We start from the raw sequence: 11,479 nt of genomic DNA on the forward strand, positions 1-11,479 counted from the left end.
TTTCAGACGTGTACGGTGCCTCTCCCTTGGCGAGTCCGATCTCCCCACATTCGCTCTCATCTGACCCTTCGTCCAGAGATTCGTCGCCCAGCCGGGACTCGTCCGCCAGCTCTGGCAGCCCAAAGCCGCCCGTAATCATCTACAGCTCGGGAAAGAAGTACGGCTTCTCGCTGCGCGCAATCCGGGTCTACATGGGCGACAGCGATGTGTACACAGTCCATCACATTGTCTGGGTGAGTCCGCACGAGCTACCGGTGTGCAGAGCCTCGCGCTCACCATTGCGATGGACGTAACAGCTCACAATGCCAAAACTGAGAGGGTCCCGACCCAAAACATCACCCCTGGGCAGCTTGCAGCCCAGCGGTATGAACATCGACTTCTCCAACTTTAGATAGTTCCTCTGTCCCTCTCTTCCCCTCCCCCTTCCCAGTTCTCCCTCTATCTTCCTGTCTCCACCTATATCCTTCCTTTGTCCCGCCCCCCTGACATCAGTCTGAATAAGGGTCTCGACCCGAAACGTCACCCTTGTTCTCTTCTCTCCCGAGATGCTGCCTGACCTGCTGAGTTACTCCAGCATTTTGTGAATAAACACCTTCGATTTGTACCAGCATCTGCAGTTATTTTCTTACACTACCTATCCATGTTCTCCAGGGTTGCTGCCCTGTCACTCCGGCATTGTGCGTCTATCCTTTGACAGCTAATTTTTCATGTGATAGGATCAGAATTAGGCCATTCGACCCATCAATAGACAATAGGTGCAGGAGGAGGCCATTCGGCCCTTCGAGCCAGCACCGCCATTCACCCTGATCATGGCTGATCATTCACAATCAGTACCCCGTTCCTGCCCTCTCCCCATACCCCCTGACTCCGCTATCCTTAAGAACTCTATTTAGCTCTCTCTTGAATGCATTCAGAGAAATGGCCTCTGAGGCAGAGAATTCCACAGATTTACAACTCTCTGCCTGAAAACGTTTTTCCTCATCTCCGTTCTAAATGGCCTACCCCTTATTCTTAAACTGCGGCCCCTGGTTCTGGACTGCCCCAACATTGGGAACATGTTTCCTGCCTCTAATGTGTCCAATCCCTTAATAATCTTATATGTTTCGATAAGATCCCCTCACACCCTTCTAAATCGCAACATATACAAGCACAGTCGCTCCAGTCTTACCAAAATACGACAATCCTGCCATTCCGGGAATCAACCTAGTGAACCTACGCTGCACGCCCTCAATAGCAAGAATATCCTTCCTCAAATTTGGAGACCAAAACTGCATCACGGCTGATCCATCCTAACCCCATTCTCCTGCCTTCTCCCCATAACCTCGGACACCCGTACTAATCAAGAATCTGTCCATCTCTGCCTTAAAAATATCCATTGACTTGGTCTCCACAGCCGTCTGTGGCAATTAATTCCACAGATTCACCACCCTCTGACTGAAGATGTTTCTCCTCATCTCCTTCCTAAAAGAACGTCCTTTAATTCTGAGGCCTCTGGTCCCAGACTCTCCCACTAGTGGAAACATCCTCTCCACATCCACTCGATCCCAGCTTGTGTAAGGATTGATTTAATTGTTATTTTCCGTTGCCAGAACGTTGAAGATGGGAGTGCGGCTCATGTGGCGGGCTTGAAGGCCGGCGATCTCATAACGCACGTGAATAGCGAGCCAGTCCTCGGCCTGGTACACACTGAAGTGGTGGAACTACTCGTCAAGGTATCAAACGTTATTATCCTACGTATCGCAGTTCACGGTGGCGCAGCGGTAGAGTTGCTGCCTTACAGCGCTCGCAGCACCGGAGACCCGGGTTCGATCCCGTCTACGGGTGCTGTCTGTACGGAGTTTGTACGTTCTCCCCGTGACCTGCGTGGGTTTTGTCCGAGATCTTCGGTTTCCTCCCACACTCCAAAGACGTACAGGTATGTAGGTTAATTGGCTTGGTGTGTGTATAAATTATCCCCAGTGTGTGTAGGATAGCGTTAGACAATAGACAATAGACAATAGGTGCAGGAGGAGGCCATTCGGCCCTTCGAGCCAGCACCGCCATTCAATGTGATCATGGCTGATCATTCTCAATCAGTACCCCGTTCCTGCCCTCTCCCCAAACCCCCTGACTCCGCTATCCTTAAGAGCTCTATCTAGCTCTCTCTTGAATGCATTCAGAGAATTGGCCTCCACTGCCTTCTGAGGCAGAGAATTCCACAGATTCACAACTCTCTGACTGAAAAAGTTTTTCCTCATCTCCGTTCTAAATGGCCCACCCCTTATTCTTAAACTGTGGCCCCTTGTTCTGTGCGGGGTTCGCTGGTTGGCGCGGACTCGGTGGGCCGATCGGCGTGCTTCCGCGCTGTATCTCTAAAGAAATGTTCTTTCCAAAAAATGTACAGAGTTGAGAGTGAAGATTGTTTTATTGTCATGTGTCCCAAACAGAACAATGAAATTCTTATTCACAGCAGCACAACAGAATATGCAAACATAGTACTGTGGAAACACTAAGTTGGGCCCAACTTCAGCACATTGGCCTTCATCATTCTGACATCAGTCTGAAGAAGGGTCTCGACCCGAAACGTCACCCATTCCCTCTCTCCTAGATGCTGCCTGACACGCTGAGTTACTCCAGCATTTTGTGATACCGTCATCATTCAGAATATTGAGTATAGACATCATGCTGCAGTGGCATAAGATGTTGGTGAGGTCGCATTTAGAGTATTGTGTTCATTTTGGTCACCGTGTTATCCAGGCCTTTCGCTATTCCCCTTTCCTTCATGATGGTTCTTGGGTGCTTTGTCTGAAAGGGATGGGATTATTTTTTATTAGCAATGATATCATTTTAGTTTAGTTTAGAGATGCCGCGCGGAAATAGGCCCTTCACCATGGAATCCACACTGACCAGCGATGCCCGCACATATTAACACTATCCTACGCACTAGGGACAATTCTACACTTCTACCAAGCCAATTCACCTACAAACCTGTTCGTCTTTGGAATGTGGGAGGAAACCCAAAGATCTCGGAGAAATTACAAACTCCGAAACGGACGGCGGCCGTAGATTTAGATTTAGATTTAGAGATACAGCGCGGAAACAGGCCCTTCGGCCCACCGGGTCCGCGCCGCCCAGCGATCCCCGCACATTAACACTATCCTACACACGCCAGGAACAATTTTTACATTTGCCCAGCCAATTAACATTCAAACCTGTACGTCTTTGTAGTGTGGGAGGAAACCGAAGATCTCGGAGAAAACCCACGCAGGTCACGGGGAGAACGTGCAAACTCCGTACAGACGGCGCCCGTAGTCAGGATCGAACCCGGGTCTCCGGCGCTGCAAGCGCTGTAAGGAAGCGCTGTGAGGTTATCCACTTTGGTGGTAAGAATAGGAAGGCAGAGTATTATCTGAATGGTGTCAAGTTAGGAACAGGGGACGTACAACGAGATCTGGGTGTCCTAGTGCATCAGTCACTGAAAGGAAGCATGCAGGTACAGCAGGCAGTGAAGAAAGCCAATGGAATGTTGGCCTTCATAACAAGAGGAGTTGAGTGTAGGAGCAAAGAGGTCCTTCTGCAGTTGTACAGGGCCCTAGTGAGACCCCACCTGGAGTACTGTGTGCAGTTTTGGTCTCCAAATTTGAGGAAGGATATTCTTGCTATTGAGGGCGTGCAGCGTAGGTTTGCTAGGTTAATTCCCGGAATGGCGGGACTATCATATGTTGAAAGACTGGAGCGACTAGGCTTGTGTACACTGGAATTTAGAAGGATGAGAGGAGATCTTATCGAAACGTATAAGATTATTAAGGGGTTGGACACGTTAGAGGCAGGAAACATGTTCCCAATGTTGGGGGAGTCCAGAACAAGGGGCCACAGTTTAAGAATAAGGGGTAGGCCATTTAGAACTGAGATGAGGAAAAACTTTTTCAGTCAGAGAGTTGTGAATCTGTGGAATTCTCTGCCTCAGAAGGCAGTGGAGGCAATTCTCTGAGTGCATTCAAGAGAGAGCTGGATAGAGCTCTTAAGGATAGCGGAGTCAGGGGGTATGGGGAGAAGGCAGGAACGGGGTACTGCTTGAGAATGATCAGCCATGATCACATTGAATGGCAGTGCTGGCTCGAAGGGCCGAATGGCCTCCTCCTGCACCTATTGTCTATTGAAGCCACTCTTTACTTGCTGCGCCACCGTGCCGCCCCGATATTTTTGTTAAAAAGCACCGTGAGGTTGCAATTTATAATGTTATTTTTAAAATCCTGGCTTAAATTGCAGTGCGTGTTACGGGCGTTTGAGATTAGCCGTGGAGCACGTACACTCGGTCACACCGGAAATGATCCTGTTCTTTCTCACCGCGCGCACAGAGCGGCAACAGGGTCGCTATCACAACCACCTCCTTCGAGAACACGTCGATCCGAACTGGCCCAGCGAGGAGGCCCAGCTACAGGAGCCGAATGATGAGGCGGAGCAAGAAAACCAGAAAGAAGGAAGGCCAAGAAAGGTAACCCAAGTGTCCCGACTGTGCAGCAAGAAATGCCGTCTATACACTCAAACCCCCGTCCGCCATCTTGTTTGTGACTGAACTTCAGCCAAAACGGCACGCGACAGCGCCACAATTTTAGGCCCACCGTACTCGCCGTGGTCACTTTAGTGATAATGCAAGTAGTGTTATTGAAATCGGTGTTATATTTTTTAAGTCATTCACATTTTAAAGTGTAAAGGAGGGGAGGGGGAGGGGAGGGAAGGGGGGAGTGGGGGGAGAAGGGAGAGGGGAGAGGGGGGGGGTTGTGGAGACAGAGGAGGGGGGGAGGACAGAGTGCTGCACCAATGCAGGAGAGGTTTGGGGCCCAACGGGTCCTCTTGGTCTAGTTCCTTCTATTCGCCACCGTATGAATGTTTAGAAGCAAAGGTCCGCAGATGCTGGTTAACACAAAATGCTGGAGTCACTCAGCGGGACAGGCAGCATCTCTGGAGAGAGGGGATGGGTCGAGACCCTTCTTCAGACTGATCCTCGACCCGAAACGTCACCCATTCCTTCTCTCCAGAGATGCTGCCTGTCCCGCTGAGTTACTCCAGCGTTTTGTGTTAACCAGCATCTGCAGTTCCTTCCCACACAACTGCAGATGCTGCTTACAAGAGGAGTTTAGTCCAATGTCACGTGTACCGAGGTACAGTGAAAAGCTTTTTGTTGCCTGCTATCCTGTCGATCAAAAGATTATACATGATTACAATCAAGCTGTCCACAGTGTACAGATACAGTATAAAGGGAATAATGTTTACTGCAAGAAAAAGCCCCATGAAGCTTGATTAAAGACACACCAGCACTTTGTGTCAGATTCAGGGAGTTTATTCCCAGCTGGTAGAGTTTAGACTTTAGAGATATAGCCTGGAAACAGGCAGTTCAGCCCTCCGAATCCGCGCCGACCAGCGACCAGGCTTGTACACACTGGAATTTAGAAGGATGAGAGGAGATCTTATCGAAACGTATAAGATTATTAAGGGGTTGGACACGTTAGAGGCAGGAAACATGTTCCCAATGTTGGGGGAGTCCAGAATAAGGGGCCACAGTTTAAGAATAAGGGGTAGGCCATTTAGAACTGAGATGAGGAAAAATCTTTTTCAGTCAGAGTGTTGTGAATCTGTGGAATTCTCTGCCTCAGAAGGCAGTGGAGGCCAATTCTCTGAATGCATTCAAGAGAGAGCTGGATAGAGCTCTTAAGGATAGCGGAGTCAGGGGGTATGGGGAGAAGGCAGGAACGGGGTACTGATTGAGAATGATCAGCCATGATCACATTGAATGGCGGTGCTGGATCGAAGGGCCGAATGGCCTCCTCCTGCACCTATTGTCTATTGTCTATTAATCCCCGTACAAGAGCAGTATCCGGCACACATTAGGGACAATTTACAATGTTACAGAAGCCAATTAACTTACAAACCTGTTCGGATTTGGAGTGTGGGAGGAAACCGGAGCACCCGGGGAAAACCCACGCAGGACACGGGGAGAAGGTGCAAACTCCGTACAGTCAGCAGCCGTAGTCAGGATGGAACCCGGGTCGCTGGTGCTGCAAGGCAGCAACTCTACCACTGCGTCAGCACATTGTGGAGTAACGTCTTTACTATAAACCAGCGTCATTGCAGCCCGGAGCTCGACTGGAAATTAGTTGAGTTTAGTTTATTGTCACGCATGCCGAGGTACAGTGAAAAGCTTTCGTTGCATGCTATCCAGTCAGTCAGCGGAAAGACAATACGTGTTTACAATCGAGTCATTTACAGTCTACAGATACATGATAAGGGAATACCGTTTAGTGCAAGGTAAAGCCAGCAAAATCCAATCAAGGATAGGCAAAGGGTCTCCAGTGAAGTAGATGGTAGTTCAGCACTGCTCTCTGGTTGTGGTAGGATGGTTCAGTTCCCTGATAACAACCGGGACAATAGACAATAGGTGCAGGAGGAGGCCATTCGGCCCTTCGAGCCAGCACCACCATTCAATGTGATCATGGCTGATCATTCTCAATCAGTACCCCGTTCCTGCCTTCTCCCCATACCCCCTGACTCCGCTATCCTTAAGAGCTCTATCTAGCTCTCTCTTGAATGCATTCAGAGAATTGGCCTCCACTGCCTTCTGAGGCAGAGAATTCCACATATTCACAACTCTCTGACTGAAAAAGTTTTTCCTCATCTCAGTTCGAAATGGCCTACCCCTTATTCTTAAACTGTGGCCCCTTGTTCTGGACTCCCCCAACATTGGGAACATGTTTCCTGCCTCTAACGTGTCCAACCCCTTAATAATCTTATACGTTTCGATAAGATCTCCTTTCATCCTCCTAAATTTCAGTGTATACAAGCCCAGTCGCTCCAGTCTTTCAACATATGACAGTCCCGCCATTCCGGGAATTAACCTACGCTGCACGCCCTCAATAGCAAGAATATCTTTCCTCAAATTTGGAGACCAAAACTGCACACAGTACTCCAGGTGCGGTCTCACTAGGGCCCTGTACAACTGCATGATTCTAAGTTACAGTAAGTTTACCATCAAGTGAAAATTGATTGCAAGGTACGAGGTTGCAAAGTGTAACAGTCTGCTTCTCTTCTTTGTGAACAGGCGGAAATCTCTGTTTAAACGGTTTGCCAAGCAGCCCGTCATCCTGCACAGCAGCAGAAGCTTCTCCTCGCTCAACCGCTCGCTCTCCTCCAGTGACAGTATGCCAGGCTCGCCCACACACAGTCTATCGCCAAGGTCACCAACGCAGTCCTTCCGCTCAGCTCCCGACTTCCAGTCTGGTCAGTATTACGTAGGAACATAGAAACACAGGTGCAGGAGGAGGCCAGTTGAGCTTAAGCCTAGACCGCGGGATAGTGAGTAGCTCCTCATCTCAGTTCTAAACGGCCTACCCCTTATTCTTAAACTGTGGCCCCTGGTTCTGGACTCCCCCAACATTGGGAACATGTTTCCTGCCTCTAACGGGTCCAACCCCTTAATAATCTTATACGTTTCGATAAGATCCCCTCCCATCCTTCTAAATTCCTGTGTATACAAGCCCAGTCGCTCCAGTCTTTCAACATACGACAGTCCCGCCATTCCGGGAATTAACCTAGTAAACCTACGCTGCACGCCCTCAATAGCAAGAATATCCTTCCTCAAATTTGGAGACCAAAACTGCACACAGTACCCCAGGTGCGGTCTCACTAGGGCCCTGTACAACTGCAGAAGGACCTCTTTGCTCCTATACTCAACTCCTCTTGTTATGAAGGCCAACATTCCATTGGCTTTCTTCACTGCCTGCTGTCCCTGCATGGTAACTTTCAGTGACTGAAGTGTACACAAGCCCAGCCACTCCAGTCTTTCAACACACGACGGTCCCGCCATTCCGGGAATTAACCTAGTAAACCTAAGCTGCAAGAATATCCTTCCTCAAATTTGGAGACTAAAACTGCACGCAGTGCTGCACACAGCCCCCCTCTGAAGAAGGGTCTCGACCCGAAACGTCACCCTCTCCCTCTCTCCCAAGATGCTGCCCGACCTGCTGAGTTACTCCAGCACTTTGTGAATAAATATGAACCTAGTAGAGTTGCAGTAGTCTAAAGTAAACAACAGCAAGACTAACTATTGCCTTGTGTTTCAACAGGTACAAACTCATCCCAGAGCAGCTCCCCCAGCTCCAGTGCTCCGAATTCCCCCGCCGGCTCCGGTCACATTCGGCCGAGCACGCTGCACGGCCTGAGCTCCAAGCTTAACGGGCAGCGGTACCGGTCGGGGCGGCGCAAGTCAGCGGGGAACATCCCCCTGTCTCCGCTGGCACGTACGCCCTCCCCTACCCCTCAGCCCACCTCGCCGCTGCGGTCCCCGTCCCCGTCCCCGCTGCTGGGGCACGCGGCGGGGGCGGGCGGCTGCAAGATGCACGCGCAGCCGTTCCCGGCCAAGACTCACTCTCCGCCCACCATCCTGCGCCACATGGTGCGGCCCAAGAGCGCCGAGCCCCCCCGCTCGCCGCTGCTGAAGCGCGTGCAGTCGGCCGAGAAGCTGTCGCCCTCCTGCTACGCCGCCGACAAGAAGCAGCAGCAGCTGTGCGCCCGCAAGCACAGCCTGGAGGGGGCGCCGCCGCCGGATGGCGGGGGGAGGAAGGACCTCCTGGGCCTGCACTGCCTGGAGGAGAACGCCTTCGAGATGCCCACCGTCACCAGGGTGAGGCCGGCAGAGCAGGGCTGCCTCAAGCGGCCCGCCCCCAGGAAGGCCGGAGGAGGGGACGAGGCGGCGGGGGCGGAGAGGGAGAGGGAGAGGCTCAGCAGGGAGATGGCGGCCAAGACGAAGAGCAACTGGAACGCCAGGCGGGAATCCCTTCAGAAGCAGAGCGCCGTGCACGACGCCAACTCTGGGCGGCACCGGCACGCGGCCGAAGAGGCGGGAGAGGTCAGGGTGGACGGAGCGGAGCAGGACTCCCAGTGCAACGCAGTGAGGACTCGGCCCCCAGGCCAACAGTGCAGCGGCCGCCAGCTCTCAGAGCCGAATGCCAGCGGCCCCGTTCACGCGGGCATCCCGTCGGCCTTGCCGGTCGGCCAACAGCCTGGGGCCTGCGCGCCAGGCTCCGAGGGAAGCTGGCGGTGTTGCAGGGAGAGCAGCGGCGGCAGGGGATCACCGCAAATGGTGGCCGCCCACCGCGGCGTAGGTCAGCCGAAGCCTTTGCGGCCGGCGGGCAACGAGGAGGAGGAGGAGGAGGAGGAGGAACAACCTTCGTTTGTCAAGAGGAAGAGCCCGCCGGCCAGCGCCTCTCACTGCCACCTGCTGAGGCCGACGGCCGCTGACTGTCCCAAGGCTGTAGGCGGCCTAGTAGGCCAGCTCTCCATCGACAAGCCACCGCTGTGCTCAGTGGCCGAGGGCATAGCCCGGCAAATGAACGATGGTAAGATGGAGGGACGATCCATTCTCAGTCTAAAGCCGCTGGAAGGGACCCTCGACATCGCCTTTCTGTCGGGACCAAGTGCTTCAAAGGTGGAGGTGTGCCCGTCCAAGAGGCCCGAGCAGCAGAGTGCGGTGGTGAAGAGCACCTCCCATCAGAGACCCAGCCCTGCTCCGGACCAGGCTCCCTCCTCACCGCCCACCGACGGCAACACACCGGGCACTCTCTGTGGCGAGGTAGACCGAGCGAAGGACGTTTCCCAGACTTGCTTGCAGGCCGAGGCTTTGCCAGTTGTCACGGAGCCCCAGGGGACTGACGGTCCGACTCCACCCCTGAACGGCGGGGCCTGCAAAACCGGCGACGACCTCGGGTCCCAGGACCAATCGCCAAGTCCAGGGGCGGCCAAAGCCACCGCGGACTCCGAGCAAGTCGGCCATTTGCAGCCGTGCGCTGTGGCGGAGGGGAGGCCCTGCGCCGACCTCCCGGGCCCGGCCAGCCAGGCCCACCGCCCGGAGGAGGCGGCGCCCGCCAGGCAGCCCGGCAACTCTTAGCAGCCCCGGGCGGCAGGCCGCAGCGCCGGCAGGAACCAGGCAGGACGGGCCGCAAGAGGCAGGGCCCGACGGACAGCCATCCTCCATCAGCATGCTGCAATCTCATCCACCATGGCCCCACGCTCTCGGGCTGCTCCCTTCACCAAGCCAAACATTGATTGTTGCCTTCCTCTTCTCCGTCTCAACACCCCCATATCCTTCCCTAACCCATCGTCCCATATCCTCCCCCTTCCATCTCCCCATATCCTCCCCCTCCATCTCCCCATATCCTCCCCCTCCATCTCCCCATATCCTCCCCCTCCATCTCCCCATATCCTCCCCCTCCATCTCCCCATATCCTCCCCCCTCCATCTCCCCATATCCTCCCCCTCCATCTCCCCATATCCTCCCCCCTCCATCTCCCCATATCCTCCCCCCTCCATCTCCCCATATCCTTCCCTAACCCATCGCCCCATATCCTCCCCCCTCCATCTCCCCATATCCTCCCCCTCCATCTCCCCATATCCTTCCCTAACCCATCGCCCCATATCCTCCCCCCTCCATCTCCCCATATCCTCCCCCTCCATCTCCCCATATCCTTCCCCCTCCATCTCCCCATATCCTTCCCCTTCCATCTCCCCATATCCTTCCCCAACCCATCACCCCCATAAACTTCCCCCTCCTTCCCCACTCTATCACTCCCGCCATTTCCTTCCCCATTTCATCACCCCCATTTTCTTCCCCACCCCATTTTCACCCCCATTGCTCCAATTTTCTTCCTCCACCCCATTTTCCCCACTTCCTTCCCCATCCGATCACCCCCACTTCCTTCCCCACCCCATCACCCCCACTTCCTCCCCCACCCCATCACCTCCACTTCCTTCCCCACCCCATCACCCCCACTTCCTTCCCCACCCCATCACCCCCACTTCCTTCCCCAACCCCATCACCTCCACTTCCTTCCCCACCCCATCACCCCCACTTCCTTCCCCACCCCATCACCCCCACTTCCTTCCCCACCCCATCACCCCCACTTCCTTCCCCTTCCTCCTGCCATTACTTTGTTTATAATGACCAATAGAAATATTCTGCTATTTATAAAAAGATCACTTGAATGTCTGAAATATTGGGTGCAAAAAACGGGATTTTGTGTAGATATAATGTAATTACTGGCTTTTGGAAACTTGGGGTGGGGGGGGTGGGGGTGGAGAGGAAAAGCAGTTGCAGGCACACTTTGACCCATAAGTTCACATGGACATGAATCAAATATGGTGACATGAATCAAACATCCATCTTCATCCGTGGCGATTCTCCTCACGAGCTGATCCGTTGTTGGCATTCGGTAGACGTTGCAGTATTAACGGGCCGTAGTCCGACTGAAGAGATGCTTGCTGTTTTTAGCAGGCAATGCTAACATGTACCTCCCATTTGAATGCATTGAGTAGCTCCATCCCTTTCAAGGGCCATCATTTCACAGAGGAGAAAAATTTGTACATAAAAAGGCGTTCATAGGGGTTGTTTTTTTGTTGTTTTGGGTTTTAAAAAAAAGAAACTGGGGACCCTCTTTGGAGCTATTTAGTG

General features: G+C 53.1%; 1 protein-coding gene across 11 annotated transcripts in view; it reads left to right on the forward strand.

Annotated features, from left to right (window-relative positions):
• Positions 1–10,976, forward strand: part of LOC144592204 (microtubule-associated serine/threonine-protein kinase 4-like) — a 344,807-nt gene extending 333,831 nt beyond the window's left edge. For all 11 annotated transcript variants that reach the window (XM_078396718.1, XM_078396720.1, XM_078396725.1 and 8 more), the window contains 5 exons: positions 7–233; positions 1,590–1,712; positions 4,338–4,474; positions 7,076–7,254; positions 8,100–10,976. In XM_078396718.1, the coding sequence (XP_078252844.1) occupies positions 7–233; positions 1,590–1,712; positions 4,338–4,474; positions 7,076–7,254; positions 8,100–9,919 (2,486 nt within the window). In that variant the 3' untranslated portion in view covers positions 9,920–10,976. The remainder of the gene's footprint in view (positions 1–6; positions 234–1,589; positions 1,713–4,337; positions 4,475–7,075; positions 7,255–8,099) is intronic.
• Positions 10,977–11,479: the final 503 nt, after the last annotated feature.

The sequence above is a fragment of the Rhinoraja longicauda genome, chromosome 3, assembly GCF_053455715.1.
Source record: "Rhinoraja longicauda isolate Sanriku21f chromosome 3, sRhiLon1.1, whole genome shotgun sequence".
Classification (NCBI taxonomy): Eukaryota; Metazoa; Chordata; class Chondrichthyes; order Rajiformes; family Arhynchobatidae; genus Rhinoraja; species Rhinoraja longicauda.